Here is a 16453-nt window from a genome sequence, read left to right as displayed (position 1 = left end):
CTATTCAATTTCAAGACTTATTATATAGGTATAGTAATCAAGACTACATGGTAGGGGCGCCTGGGTGGCTCAGTGGGTTAAGCCGCTGCCTTAGGCCCAGGTCATGATCTCAGGGTCTTGGGATCGAGTCCCACATCGGGCTCTCTGCTCAGCAGGGAGCCTGCTTCCCCCTCTCTCTCTCTGCCTGCCTTTCTGCCTACTTGTGATCTCTCTCTGACAAAAAAAAAAAAAAAAAAAAAAAGACTACATGGTATAGGTAGGAGGACAGATATATAAATCAATGGAATAGAATAGAAAACCCAGAAATAGACCCACACAAAATAAACCCTGAACTGACTCTGACAAAGTGCAAAAGTAATTCAACAAAGATGACATAGCTTTTACAAATGGTGTTGGAGCAAATGGATATTCATCAGTAAAAATAAACCTTGACTTAAGTGTCATAATTGACACATTTACTAAAAATGATTATAGACTTAAATGTAGTAGGTCAACCAATAAAACTTTTAGGGAAAACATAAGAGAAACCTTCAAGATCTAGGGTGAGGCAAAAGATTCTTAGATACCAAAAGCATAATCAATAAAAACACAAACTGATACACTGGAATTCTTGTAAACTACAAACTTTTGTTCTGTAAAGACCCTGTTAGGAAGATAAAAACAAAAACTACAGGCTGGGAAAAAATATTTGCAAACCACATATCTGAAAAAGACAAAGAACTAATATCTAGTATAAAGAACTCTCAAAACCCAGTAGTTAAAAAAAAAAAAAAACAATCCAATTTTTAAAAAAGGTCAAAAACACAAGAAGACTTTTTTTTTTTTTAAAGATTTTATTTATTTATTTGACAGAGAGAGATCACAGGTAGATAGAGAGGCAGGCAGAGAGAGAGAGAGAGGGAAGCAGGCTCCCTGCCGAGCAGAGAGCCCCATGCGGGACTCGATCCCAGGACCTGAGATCATGACCTGAGCCGAAGGCAGCGGCTTAACCCACTGAGCCACCCAGGTGCCCCACAAGAAGACATTTCAACCTAGAAAATAAACAGACACCAAGCAAGCACATGAAAAGATGTTCAACATCATTAACCATTAGGGAAAGGCAAATTAAAACTCCTCCCATGAAGATCCCATGAAGATCACCCACCAGAATAGCTAAAATAAATAAACAGTGACACCACCAAGTCCTGGAAAGAAAGTGGAAAAACTGTATTCCTCAAACATTGCTGATGAGACTATTAAATGATGTGGCCATTTTGGTAAACAATCAATCGGCCATCTATTAAAACAATTGGCCATCTATTAAAAAAGTATATATATGAACATGCAACCATTACATGACTGAGCAACTGCACTACTGGTCATTTATCCCAGAGAAAGGAAGTCAAGTTCACACAAATAGCCCCAAACTAGAAACCCAGATGACCTTCAGTGGGTGAATGGTTAAACAAACTGGTACCTCCATACCATGGAGAAAAAGGTATATTCTGCAGGATTCAATCTATGTTAACATTCTTGAAACTACAAACTACAGACATGGAGATGAGTGGTTCCCAGGGTTTAGGAAGGGTGTGAGGCAGGAGGGAAATGAGGATGCTATAAAAGGGACAACACCAGGGATCCTTAAAGTAATGGGAATATTCTGTATCTGGACCACATCAATGTCAGTATCTTGGTAGTGACACTGTATTACAGTTTTTGAAGATGTTATCACTGAGAAAAACTAGGAGGGGTATATGGAATCTTTCTGTATTATTCCTTACAAGTGCATACGAATCTACAAGTATCTCAAATAAAAAGTTTAACTAAAAAAAGTCCATGCCAGGTGCCTGGGTGGCTTGGTCGATAAGCGTCTGCCTTTGGCTCAGGTTACGACCCCAGGGTGCTGGGATTGAGCACTGCACTGGACTCCCTGCTCAGTGGGAAGCCTACTTCTTCTCCCTCTCTCACTCCCCCTGCTTGTGTTCCCTCTCTCGCTGTGTCTCTGTCAAATAAATAAATAAAATTAATGTTTTCTACCACATTAACAAAATAAATGAGGAAATCATGTATAATATCAATAAATGCGGAAACATACAGGTGCCTGGCTGGCTCAGTCAGTAGAGCATGCAACTCTCAATCTCAGGGTTGTGAGTTCAAGCCCCACATTAGGTGCAGAGATTACTTAAAAATAAAATCTTAAATAAATAAATAAATAGGGGTGCCTGAGGGCTCAGTCGGTTAAGCATCTGCCTTGTTCAGGTCATGATTCCAGGGTCCTGGGATAGAGCCCTGCATCAGGCTCTCTGCTCAGTGAGGAGTATGCTTCTCCCTCTCCATCTGCCACTCCCTCTGCCACTCCCTCTGCTTATGCTCACTCTCCATCTCGCTCAAATAAAATCTGAAAACAAAAAACAAAAAACAAAAAACAGGGGCTCCTGGGTGGCTCAGTGGGTTGGAGCCTCTGCCTTCGGCTCAGGTCACAGTCTCAGAGACCTGGGATCAAGCATCAGGCTCTCTGCTCCCTTCCTCTCTCTCTCTGCCTGCTTCTCTGCCTGCTTGTGATCTCTGTCTGTCAAGTGAATAAATAAAATCTTTAAAAAAAAATGTTTCTTAAAAAAAAAAATACAATGCATAAAGATAATCTGACAAAATTCAACATCCACTGGTGATATCAAAAAGGGGAGGGTAGTGGCATCTACAAAACAATTCCAGCTAACATCCTATTAATGATGAAATAATGACTTCTTTACTCCAAAAGACTAAGACAAGGCAAGGATGTCCACTTTCACCACTTCCACTTCTATTCAACACTATACTGTATGTCCTACCCAGTGCAATGTTGCCTTTGGCCCAGGTCATGATCCCAAGCAGGAAGTCCTATGCAACATTCAAACCCAGGACCCGGGGACCATGACAAAAGCCGAAGGCAGAAAGCCAACCAACTGAGCCATGAAGATGCCCTGAAAATGAAATTTTAAAATATCATTTATAATAGTATTTAAAGACATCAAGTACTTAGGAATAAATCTAATGAAAAATGTGCAGAACGCTATAATGAAAACTATAAAAGACCCCTGAGAAAAAGTAAAAGATGTAAATAAATGAAGAGATAATGTTGTCAATTCCCCCCAAACTGATCTAGGGATCAAACACAGATATTAATAAAAATCCCAGCTGGAGGGGCACCTTGGTAGCTCAGTGGGTTAAGCCTCTGCCTTCGGCTCAGGTCATGATCCCAGGGTTCTGGGATTGAGCCCCACATCAGGCTCCTGCTTGGTGGGAAGCCTGATTCTCCCTCTCCCACTACCCCCGCTTGTGCTCCCTCTCTTGCTGTGTCTCTGCCAAATGAATAAATAAGATCTTTTAAAAAATAAACTATATATGGAAATGCAAAATACTTAGACTAGCCAAAATAATCATGAAAATATAAAACAAGGCTAGATGTTTTATACCACCTTATTTTAAGACATACTATAGAGCTAGGGAAACCAGTGAGGTGTTGGGGCACCTGGGTGACTCAGGAAGCTGGGCAGCTAACTCTTGGTTTTAGCTGAGGTCAGGATCTCTGTGTCAAGAGGTTGAGCCCCAAGCTGGGCTCCGTGCTCAATACAGTCTGCTTGTCCCTCTCCCTGACCCCCCCCAACAAATAAATAAAATCTTAAAAAAGAAAGAAATCAATATGATGGTGGTGCAAGGATAGGTGAATAGATCCATGGAACAGAAGAGTATCCAGACACAGACCCACATGAACTACTGATCAAAGTGCCAAGATAAATCAATGAAGAAATCCAAGTATTTTTCAACAAATGGTGCGAGAGGGGTGCCTGGGTGGCTCAGCGGTGAAGCGGCTGCCTTTGGCTCAGGTCACGATCCCAGGGTCCTGGGATGGAGCCTGGCATTGGGCTCCTTGCTCAGCAGGGAAGCCTGCTTCTCCCTCTCTCATTCCCCCTACTTGTGTTCCCTCTCTCACTGTTCCCTAGGTCTCCTTGTCAAATAAATAAAAATCTTAAAAATAAAATGGTGCTAGACCTGGACATATGAGGAAAAATAACCTCCTTCCTATTCCTATCCCACACCAGATACTAAAAATCAATTTGAAACAAACTAAACATATAAGGTAAAACTAAAGCTACTACGAAAACAAAAATTGGAGTATCTTAGTGGCCTTAGAGGAGAGAGCTTTCTTAGAGAAACACAAATAAGTACTAATCATAAAAGAAAAAAATCCGATGAATATGATTTCATTAAAATCTAGAAGTTCTACTCATCAAGGGGACACCTGGGTGACTCAGTCAGTTAAGCGTCCATTGATTTCAGCTCAGGTCATGATCTCAGTGTTGTGAGACTGAGCCCCGCACTGGGAGACCCTCTCCCCTGACAAAAAAGTAAGTAAGTAAATAAATAAATAAATAAATAAATAACAGTAATATAATAAAATATTTAGGAAGGTATTCCACATTACCTAGCCACATCCCAAAATCACCTCAATGGAAGCTACCTCCCAGGCAGCCATGTGAAGTACTTCAAGAAGCAAAAAGAAACTTCTGCCCTCTTCTCTTACCACCCCAAAGCAAGAGGGAGAAAAAAAAGGTCGAGCAAGTCAAGAAGAAAACATTCACAATTGATACATCTGATAAAGGACTTATATCCAGGGGCGCCTGGGTGGTTCAGTGGGTTCAGCCTCTGCCTTTGGCTCAGGTCAAGATCTCAGGGTCCTGGGATCAAGCCCCTCATTGGGTTCTCTGCTCAGCGGGGGAGCCTGCTTCCCCCTCCCCCACTGTGTGCCTCTCTGCCTACTTGTGACCGCTTTCTGTGTGTCAAATAAATCAAATCTCTTTAAAAATTAAAAAAAAAAAAAACGAGCAAAAGAAGTTATCTGAATGACCAATAAACACAGGGAGGGCTACTCAACATCATTAATTATCAGGGCAATGCAAATTAAAACACAATGCAACAACTCCAACATCCAGGATGGTTGAATGGGAAAACAAAATGTGGTAAACACATACAGTGGAATATCATTCAGTCTTAAAAAGGAGTTCTGACCATATGTTACAGCACAGATGAATCTTACATTATGAGAAGTGAAATAAGCCAGACACAAAAATACAAATCGTGTATGATTCCACTTTCGTGAGGTCCCTAGAGTAGTCAAGAGACTACTTATCACAAGAGACTATTCAATCAGAGACAGAGAGTAGAAGGTGGCTGCCACAGCTGGGGGAACAGGGAATGGTAAATTACTGTTTAATGGGTACTTCAGTTTGGGAGAGCCTGAAAAAGTTCTAGAGATGGGTGGTGGTGACGGTTGCACAACAACTTGAGTGTACTCAATGCCATGAACTGTACACTTAAAAATGGTTAACTTTTTTTTTTAAGATGTATTTATTTATTTATTTGACAGAAAGAGATCACAAGTAGGCAGAGAGGCAAGCAGAGACAGAGGGAGAAGCAGGCTCCCTGCTGAGCAGAGAGCCCGATGCGGGGCTCAATCCCAGGACCCTGAGGTCATGACCTGAGCTGAAGGCAGAGGCTTAACCCACTGAGCCACCCAGGTGCCCCCAAAATGGTAACTTTTATGTGTATTTTACAACAATAAAAAACCATGAAGTTGGGGAAAACACCATTTACACCCACTATAATGGCTTAAAATTAAAAGGGCTGGTAGGTTACACCAAATGTGTGATGACGTGGAGCAACCAGAACCCCCCCTTACACTGCTGACCATGTAAAATGATACAATCCTGGAAAAGAGTTTAGCGGTTTCTTTTAATATTAAACACATGCTTATGACCCAAAATTTCATCCCCATCTTTACCTAAGAAAAATGAAAACATATTCACAAAAGAACTTGTACACAAATGTATGCAGCAGTTTTATTCACAAGAGCAGGAAAACTGGGAACAAGGAGAAGAGATAAACAAGTTATGGTATTATACAACAGAATGCTCCTCAACAACAAAAAGGAATAAAAGACGCTACAACAAAACTCTATGAAAAGCTAATTCTATCTTGTCTTTCTGGTATCTAAAATGTCACCACCCCCCAAAGAGGCCTTCCCTGGCTACCCTAATCTAATGTCACTACGCCCCATCACTCTTCAATACCTCATCTTCTGTTATGATCTCAAAATTCGTCACTGTATGAATTATCTTTTTGGTTTATGTTCTATCACCCTACTAAAATGTAAGCTTCACGAGGGCAAGAAACCTTGTCTTGTTCAGCCAACAGAGTGCTTACAATGAGAAAGAACTCAAATATTTATCCAATCTCTCTTTCACACGCACACACATGCACGTGCAAAAATAAAATCTTAAAAAATAAATACTATACAATCCAATAATTCCACTACAGGATACTTACCCAAAGAAATGAAAACATCAACTTGAAAAGATATACGCAGGGCACCTGAGTGTCTCAGTCAGTTAAGCATCTGCCTCTGGTGTAAGTCATAGTCCCAAGGTCCTAGAATCAAGCCCCACCTCAGGATCCCTGATCAGTAGGAAGCATACTTCTCCCTCTGACCCTCCTTCTGCTCATGCTCTCTCTCTCTCAAAATACATAAATTAGATCTTAAAAAAAAAAAAAAAGAGGGGCACCTGGGTGGCTCAGTCGTTAAGCATCTGCCTTCTGCTCAGGTCATGATCCCAGGGTTCTGGGATCCAGCCCCACTACAGGCTCCCTGTTCATTTGGAAGCCTGCTTCTCCCTCTCCCCCTGCTTGTCTTCCCTTTCTCACTGTCTGCCAAATAAATAAAATATTTTTAAAAAGGAAAGACACTGGGGCGCCTGGGTGGCTCAGTGGATTAAGCCACTGCCTTCAGCTCAGGTCGTGATCTCAGGGTCCTGGGATCGAGCCCCGCATTGGGCTCTCTGCTCCGCGGGGAGCCTGCTTCCTCCTCTCTCTCTGCCTGCCTCTCTGCCTACTTGTGATCTCTCTCTGTCAAATAAATAAATAAAATCTTTAAAAAAAAAAAAAAAAAAGGAAAGACACATGCACCCCTATATTCGTTGCAGCATTATTTACAATAGCCAAGAAATGGAAATGAACCTAAGTGCACACTGAGAGATGAAGATACAAGATGCAATGTACACCACAAACCCTGGAATATTATTCAGCCATCAAAATGCATGTGAACTTGCCATTTGTGACAAGAGGCTATTCTGCTAAATGAAATAAGTCTGATAAAGACAAGTATCATATGACTTCACTTGCATGTAGAATCTAAAAAACAAAACAAGTAACAAACAGAAAAAGAACCAGAGAACTGGTGGCTGCCAGAGGGGCAGGAGTTGGGAGGATAGGCAAAATAAGTGAAGGGGATTAAGAGGTACAAAATTCCACTTACAAAATAAATAAGTTAACGGATGAAAAGTACAGCACAGGAAATATAGTCAATAATATTGTTACAACGGGGGTGCCTGGGTGGCTCAGTAGTTAAGTGTCTGCCTCCGCTCAGGTCACGGTCCCAGGGTCCTGGGATTGAGCCCCACATCGGGCTCCCTGCTCAATAGGGGCCTGCTTCTCCCTCCCTTACTCCTCCTGCTTGTGTTCCCTCTCTCACTGTCTCTGTCAAATAAAATAAATAAAATCTTAAAGCAAGGATAATCATAGTAATATTGTAACAGTGTACAGTGAGAGATGGTACATATACTTATCATGGTGTGCATAGTGTGATGTACAGAACTGTGAAATCATTGTGTTGTACACCTGAAACAAATATAACATTGTATGTCAACTATAATTTAAAAAGACACTGATGTTGGGTGCCTGGGTGGCTCAGTGGGTTGTGCCTCTGCCTTCGGCTCAGGTCATGGTCTTGGGGTCCTGGAATCGAGTCCCGCATCGGGCTCTATGCTCAGTGGAGAGCCTGCTTCCCTCTCTCTCTCTGCCTGCCTCTCTGCCTACTTGTGATCTCTGTCTGTCAAATAAATAAATAAAATCTTAAAAAAAAAAAGACACTGATGTTGTACATTCAAGTTTATACCGTTAATAATTGAGCAGAATTTTTAATAGTTTCAACATGTGGATTGCCAGTTCTACAATAGAAACTTTTAAAAAAGTATCTACTCGGGGCACTTGGGTGGCTCAGTAGGTTAAAGCCTCTGCCTTCGGCTCAGGTCATGATCCCAGGGTCCTGGGATCGAGTCCCGCATTGGGCTCTCTGCTCAGCAGGGAGCCTGCTTACCTTCATCTCTCTGCCTACTTGTGATCTGTCAAATAAATAAAATCTTAAAAAAAAAAAAAAAGGTAACTACTCAACATGTAACAAACTGCCCTTTCTTGTTACTATCAGGAACTTCCCTCTCTGTAAAATACAACATTAGGGGCGCCTGGGTGGCTCAGTGGGTTAAAGCCTCTGCATTCAGCTCAGGTCATGATCCCAGGGTCCTGGGATCGAGCCCCACATTGGGCTCTCTGCTCAGCAGGGAGCCTGCTTCCTCCCCTTTCTCTGCCTGCTTCTCTGCCTACTTGTGATCTTTGTCTGTCAAATAAATAAATAAAATCTAAAAAAAAGAAAGAAAGAAAGAAAATTCCTCTATTAACTGAAAACCGTGAATCTAAAACAAGTGTCACCATCTGGGTTCCTAATCAGATGAACACACTATGGAAAGAGCCTTCATCAATTATAAGGCTAACACCTTTATGTTAAAAGAAGAGCAACAGGGGCGCCTGGGTGGCTCAGTGGATTAAGCTGCTGCCTTCGGCTCGGGTCATGATCTCAGGGTCCTGGGATCGAGCCCCACATCGGGCTCTCTGCTCCGCAGGGAGCCTGCTTCCTCCTCTCTCTCTGCCTGCCTCTCTGCCTACTTGTGATCTCTCTCTCTCTGTCAAATAAATAAAAATTAAAAAAATCTTTAAAAAAAAAAAAGAAGAGCAACAGCTGAAGCAGGAGATTTAGGAGGCACAAGGAGACCAGCCTTTGATGCCTTTCACATTCTATCTTTCCATCAAGGTATACTATATATATGAAGTCTACATATTGTAAGTGTACAGCTGAATGAATTATTGCGTACTAATTCACCTATATAACCACCACCTAAATCAAGACAGACAATTTTTTTTAAAGATTTTATTTATTTGGGGTGCCTGGATGGCTCAATCGTTAAGCTTTTGCCTTCGGTTCAGGTCATGATCCCACGGTCCTGGGATCAACTCCCACATTCAGCTCCCTGCTCAGCAGGAAGTCTGCTCCTCCCTCTCCCCCTGCTTATGTTCCTTCTCTCGCTGTCTCTCTCTCCATCAAATAAATTAAATCCTTAAAAAAAAAAAAGATTTTATTTATTTATTTGACAGAGAGAGAGAAACAGCGAGAGGAGGAACACTAGCAGGGGGAGTGGAGAGGGAGAAGCAGACTCCCCACTGAGCAGGGAACCTGATGTGGGGCTCGATCCCAGTTTTTGAACTTCACATAAATGGGATCATAAAGGTTCTCTTTTAAAATGTTTGGCTTCTTTTGCTCAATATTTACCTGTGAAATTCATCCTTGTTGTTGCATGTAGCAATAGTTCATTCTTTCTCATGGCTACATAGTATTCTATAACTATACTTCAATGTATAAACCCATCCTACTATTTTGTTTTGTTTTATAAAGATTTTATTTATTTGAGAGAGAGATCACAAGCAGGCAGAGAGGCAGGCGGCAGGGGGGGTGGGGCAGGGAGCCCAATGCAGGGCTGGATCCCAGGACCCTGAGATCATGACCCAAGCCAAAGGCAGAGGCTTAACCCACTGAGCCACCCAGGCGCCCCTCATCCTACTGCTGATAGGCAGTTGGGTTATTTCCAGTTTGGGGAGCTATCAAGAATAAAGAATTAAACATTTTTTGTATTTGTCTTTGTGGGGAACAAATGTACCCGTCCTAGAGATTTATGGACTATTTGCTCAAATGCTAAACTACCACTTTTTCCACATTAAGGATGTGTTCTGAGACACAGAAATGATATAATATATATTATCATATACATGTTATAGAATATATATATATTTTTAAAGATTTATTTTTTTGACAGATAGAGATTACAAGTAGGCAGAGAGGCAGGCAGAGAGAGAGAGAGGAGGAAGCAGGCTCCCAGCCAAGCAGAGAGCCCGATGCGGGACTCAATCCCAGGACCCTGGGATCATGACCTGAGCCGAAGGCAGAGGCTTTAACCCGCTGAGCCACCCAGGCGCCCCTAGAATATAGTCTTAGTAAATTTTATTTCAAATGTCTCCTTTTAGTGGAAATATTGACTGGATAAGGGACTTGAGTTAAGGCCCTAGAAAATCATAGTATGAGGGCCACCTCCATTCTCACCCAAACAAAACTACAAAAATGCAACTACAGAAACAAATTCTCTACATTTTGGAAATGAAGTCCCAATCTTCAACTGAAACACACACATCTTTAGGGGTACACGAAGATATACAAGCATATCTTCCATACTCTTTTATAAACCTAAACAACTCACACAATTGGATTATCAATAAAAGATTTTTAACCATAAATTTATTACTCCTAAAGTAATATGTTTTCAGACATGAGTCTGAAAACTACAGCCCATGGGCCAAATAGGCCCCACTACCAATTAAGGTAAATCAGAACACAACCACACTTGGAGTGCCTCAATGGCTCAGTCAGTTGAGCCTTGGACTCCTGGACTCCCTTTCAGCTGGGGTTGTGAGCTCAGCGTGGAGCACCCTTGAGATTCTCTCTCCCTCTCCCACTCCTGCACTCTCACACTCTCTAAAATAAATAAATCTTTTTTTTTTATGTTTAAAGATTTTATTCATTTATTTGACAGATAGAGATCACAAGTAGGGAGAGAGGCAGGCAGAGAGAGAGGAGGAAGCAGGCTCCCTGCCATGCAGAGAGCCCGATGCAGGGCTCGATCCCAGGACCCTGGGATCATGACCTGAGCGAAAGGCAGAGGCTTTAACCCACTGAGCCACCCAGGCGCCCCTAAAATAAATAAATCTTTAAAAAAAAAAAGGGAAAACTATGAAACAGACAAATCCCCAGATTAATACAAATTACCAAAAATGACTCAAGAATAGAAAATCTGGGTGGACCTGTATCAAGTAGAGAAACTTAATTAGTGGGGTGCCTGGCTGGGTCAGTGGGTAGAGCATATGACTCTCGATCTTGAGGTCCTGAGCTCGAGCCCCATGTTGGGTGGAGAGGTTATAACAAACGAACTTAAAAAAGAAGTGGGGGGTACCTGGGTGGCTTAGTCAGTTAAGAGTCTGTCTGCAGCTTAGGTCATGATCCCAGGGGCCTGGGATCGAGCCCTACATTGGGCTCCCTGCTCAGCGGGGAGCCTCTGCCTGCTGCTCTCCCTGCTTGTTCTCTCTGTCAAATAAATAAAATTAAAAAAAAAAAAAAAGTGGGTCGCCTGGGTAGCTCAGTCATTTAAGCCTCTGGCTCTTGATTCCAGCTCAAGTCATGATCTCAGAGTCAAGGGATGGGGCCCTTCCAGCTCTCTGCTCAGTGAGGAGTTGGCTTGATATTCTCTCTCCCTCTCCCTCGGCCCCTTTCCCTATGCATCTTTCTCTCTCACTCAAATGAATTATTATTTTTTTAAGTCTCTAGATTAAAAAACAACAACAGTAGGATGGGTTTATACATTGAAGTATAGTTACAGAATACTATGTAGCCATGAGAAAGAATGAACTATTGCTACATGCAACAACAAGGATGAATTTCACAGGTAAATATTGAGCAAAAGAAGCCAAACATTTTAAAAGAGAACCTTTATGATCCCATTTACGTGAAATTCAAAAACTGGGATTTTTTTTTTTTAAGATTTATTTATTTACTTGACAGAGAGAGAACACAAACACAAGCAGGCAGAGAGGCAGGCAGAGAGAGAGGAGGAAGCAGGCCTCCTGCTGAGCAGAGAGCCCGACGAGGGGCTCGATCCCAGATCTCTGGGATCATGACCTGAGCCGAAGGCAGAGGCTTTAACCCACTGAGCCACCCAGGCGCCCCGGATTTTTTTTTTTTTAAATGGGGCTCCTGAATGGCTCAGTCGGTTGAGCATCTACCTTCGGCTCAGATCCTGATCTCAGGGTCCTGAGATTGAGCCCCACATCAGGCCCCATGCTCCACAGGGAGCCTGCTTCTCTCTCCCTCTGCTTGCTGCTCTCCCTGCTTGTGTTTCCTCTCTGTCTGTCAAATAAATAAATTAAATCTTTTTAAAAAGGGGGGGGGGCACCTGGGTGGCTCAGCTGATTAAGCGGCTGCCTTCACCTCAGGTCATGATTCCAGGGTTCTGGGATGAAGCCCTGCATCGGGCACTCTGCTCAACAGAGAGCCTGCTTTTCTCTCTCACTTTGCTTGCCACTCTGCTTACTTGTGCTCTGTCAAATAAATAAATAAATTCTTAAAAAAACAAAAAAAAAACAAAACAAAACCCAGGCCCAGAAGAGTCCACTGGTAAATTCTATCAAACATATAGAAAAATAAAAAATGCTACACAAACTCTTTCAGGAAACAAAAGAGAAAGTAACATTTCACCACTCGTTATGAAGGTACTATCACTCTGCTACTAAAGCCAAAGACATCATAAAAAAACTTCAACATCCCTCAGGAGCACAGACACAAAAATCCTTAAAAAAATTTTAGCAAACTAAATTCAGCAACATATAAAAAAATATATACACTAATGACTAAGTGGGGTTCATTCCAGGAACACAAGATTGGTTTAATATCCAAAACTCAAGTAAATACACCATTTATACACATCTTAGAAGAGTTTGTTTTTTTTTAAATACAGAAAAGGTTATTTGGGGGTGCCTGGGTGGCTCAGTGGGTTAAAGCCTCTGCCTTTGGCTCAGGTCATGATCCCAGGGTCCTGGGATCGAACCCTGCATCAGGCTCTCTCTGCTCAACAGGGAGCCTGCTTCCTCCTCTCTCCCTCTCTGCCTGCCTCTCTGCCTACTTGTGATCGCTGTCAAATAAATAAATAAAATCTTTTTTTAAAAAAAGTTATTTGTACATTTTTAAAACATCAAGGGGCTCCTGGCTGACTCAGTCAGTATAGCATATGGCTCTTGATCTGGCGGTTGTGAGTTCAAGCCCCACACTGGGTATGGAGCTACTTTAAAAAATAAAACAAAATAAAAATATCAAATTGTGTATTTAGATAACTTTGTATTTTTTATTTTTTTATCTAGAGACTTTATTTTTTACTTGACAGAGATAAAGAGGGCACAAGCACAAGCAGGGGGAGGAGAAGAGGGAGAGGGAGAAGCAGGCTCCCCACTAAGCAGGGAGCCCAACACGGGGCTCCATCCCAGGACCCTGAGATCATGACCTGAGTCGAAGAAGGCAGAAAAAGGAGACGCTTAACCAACTGAGCCACCAAGGCACCCTTTGTATTTATTTTTTAAAAGCCAATATTTACACATCAAAATTTACATCCTCAACTATTAAAACTACTTAAATTCATGATGAAAAATTTCAAATGCCAACTTAACGTGTAAGAGAGACATAGATTTTCTAATGTTCTGAACACTAAAAAATGTTTTAAGACCGAGTAACAAGGGAAAAAGAATCATTCATGCCAAAGCAACTCCATCGTATCTTCACACACACACAAAAATTAGTTTTGAAAATTTGACGAATTCCAAATCCTTTTAACTTCTACCCCCAAGTTAATTTATTTTTGTAAAGTACCCAGACATACATCTAATACTCCAGGACGGAGTCAACCAGTGCTGGGGTCAACCTTCCTTTCTTCTTCTAGATTCTACATTCTCCTAATGTTATCTACTACTGTGGGGCACATCAGCTCTAACCACGTGACTGACCCAGACGACTGAGACTCTACTCAAGCCCCTTCTAAGTCACATCTCTACCTTCATTAACTGGTATAACTGCATTTTTTGGACCCACCTGAAATTTTTCACACGTATATGACCCTTCCCCCTTCCATTTCATTAAACTGCGCTGGACAAATCTTGGTATTAAACAGATGATATTTTCTCTCTTCACTTCATAAAGGCAACAAATCTGATAAGCACACCTTCCAGATAAAGCTTTAAATACAGACTGTATATAAAGAAAGTGATGCAGCCTCAACTCACCAGAACCCCAACTGTAAGTTGTATCCATAAATCAAACCCCTCCAGACACTGATGCTCAAAACCAGGGATTCCATCTAATTTTACCACACTCTAGTAATTTCCCCTATCTCACCCACCAGGTCCTCATAAAAGACTTAACAAATGCCTTGCTAAAATTCTGACACACTATCACTACATTCCTTTGAGATACCATTCCTTTGAATGTCCTGTCCTGTTGTTCTGACAGAATTTATAACTCTAGTACCCTTGCTCCTCTGCCTATAAAGGACAGGAAAAAGACACATTTCCCACTTTGCGTTAATTACAGCATCTCAGGAATTACAAATATGTTAAACATTTTCTAGTCCACTGTTTTTCAAACTAAGAGTCTTTAGCAGTCATACATATAGTCAATTTAGTGAGTGAAATCAACTTTTTTTCTTTCAATGAAACAGAAAGTGTCAAAGGGGATCAGATGAAGAAAAGGTAAACTTTTGGGCTCTGTGTGTGTGTGTACTCTGCGTATGCTGGGAGCACATTAAGTCATAATGTAAATGTATCTAACTGTGGGTCCCAGGTCAAAAAAGTTTGAAACTTTGCTAGTCCCACAGCCCTACCCCCACAAGGAAGCTCCACCAAAGAAATTCTTAGTAATCAAAAAATGTTTGTAACCATCTTCATTGCATACAGAGAAACCAACAGGAATTTTGAACTTGATACACCTAATCTGCCATTCATTTAAAAAAAAAAAAAATCTAGAATCCATCTGAGGTTTCCAGCTGAAATACTAACCTGCTCAGAGACAGTCATTTATGTTCTGATGGGGTAGAAAAGACCTGTATTTGACAGCAGACTGAAATCAGTTTAGACTGGCTAGGGAAGAGAACAAAAACCATTCTGATTTCTCGTCAGTAACCACAGGAGAGTTGTTAAGGACTCCTCCTAGCTCTGGAATTGGGAGAGTCGCTGAAAACTGGCCAAGCAGGCGAGGACTATGCCTTGCACACCAAAACACTTGAACCGCTCAACAAGCCAACTACTGATAAATTCAATCAACGTCACACAAAGAACACTTGAAGAAACTCAGACTTAAACCTACAGCTGAAAAGAATCAAGAAGCTGCGCCCTGGCAGGTATCATTAATTTCTCAACCGCCTTCCCTTTCAGACCCTAGTTCACCTCCGTCCTCAGGCTTTCGGTCACGGCTGGGGCACCCGAGCTGTTCCATGCCACCCTACTCCATTGTGCAAAAGGACACTGAGGCAGGGAGCAAACAGTGGGACAGCTGAAGCGGCCATCGACGAGGCGAAACCAAGAGCCTAGGCCGCTCATGCCTCACAACTCACACGATTCCCGGTTTATTCAGAACCCTGCCGCCCTCAGTCTCCCACCTCAAACCATACCCCCTGACGCAACCCCTAGGACCTGGTCCCCAGCTCGCGCCGGCCTCGATTAAAGTCTACAAGGCCTGGAACCCCGAAGCCTAAAAGCAAACCCGCCTGGAAACCCCGGAAGCCCCCTCCCGCAAGCGCCCACAGCCCAGCCGCCGCTTCGCTCCCACCTCCACGCCGTCTGGCCGCCGCCTCCTCCGCACACCTCGCCAAGTCCACCCCGCAACAGGTGAAGACCCAGAAGCTGAGGGGCTTCTCCACAACCCACCCCCACAGCGGCGGCCGGAAGCGCCCCGCGTCTCCACGCCACCGTCGTGAGGTCACTTCCGGCGCGACGCCTTGGCAACTGCAGGGCAAGCGGTTGGGGGGCGGAGCGCCCGGGAAATTTGAGAGGTCGAGAGACGGTGGCGAGGGCAGGCGCTGCGGACTTCCTAAACTGCGCATGGGCGTCCATTTTGTGAGCTCCGCCTACTGTTGTCGGGTAGAGGTTTGGTTGGAGCTGAGGTCCAGCCCTGATCTCCGGCCCAGAGACCTGGGGGACTCCACTCTCTGGCGCAGTCCTGATGAAAAGTTCCCGCTTTCCCTCTACACCCCTTGGGCTTATCCCCAAAGAAGAGCGGAGGGCTTTAGAGAGGAGAGGGTGGATGGTGACGTGGACCCCATCCTTGATCAGTTGCAGATGTGGGACGTTATAAGTAGCCCCCCCACCCCATTCCCGCAGCCCATCGGGCTCTTTGCTCACCCGGGAGCCTGCATTTCCTCTCCCTCTGCCTGCCACTCTGCCTACTTGAGCTTGGTCTCTCTCAAATAAATAAATAAAATCTTTAAAAAAATAAAATTGCAACAGAGATAACACAAGCTTATCTGACCTTCAATTCTTGGTAGAATGAAAGTTTCACATTTAATGCTGATAACTCTAAAAGACAGGGCCACCTTAATTAAACCAAAAACTTAAATTAGTTTAAATACCGAACTCTGTTCCACCTGGATTCGCTTTTAAAAGTCGTGAGATTGCTCCCCATTGTTAATTTTTA

The 16453-nt window shown here is 42.8% G+C and overlaps 1 protein-coding gene across 2 annotated transcripts in view; it reads right to left on the bottom strand.

The window, feature by feature from the left end:
- The window catches only part of EDC3 (enhancer of mRNA decapping 3), a 61980-nt gene extending 46278 nt beyond the window's left edge, over positions 1-15702 (bottom strand). Inside the window, exon 1 of one of the 2 annotated variants that reach the window (XM_046008244.1) lies at positions 15590-15702. Coding sequence is in view for 1 of the 2 variants with exons in the window: in XM_046008243.1 (XP_045864199.1) it covers positions 6343-6360 (18 nt within the window). In the remaining variant the exon portion in view is untranslated. Of the gene's footprint in view, positions 1-6342; positions 6389-15589 lie in introns of those variants that run through there. The other variant, XM_046008243.1, reaches the window with a different exon arrangement.
- Between the last annotated feature and the right edge of the window lie 751 nt (positions 15703-16453).

Source organism: Meles meles, chromosome 6 (genome assembly GCF_922984935.1).
Source record: "Meles meles chromosome 6, mMelMel3.1 paternal haplotype, whole genome shotgun sequence".
NCBI classification, from domain to species: domain Eukaryota; kingdom Metazoa; phylum Chordata; class Mammalia; order Carnivora; family Mustelidae; genus Meles; species Meles meles.
This window is presented reverse-complemented; position numbering and strand designations above follow the sequence as displayed.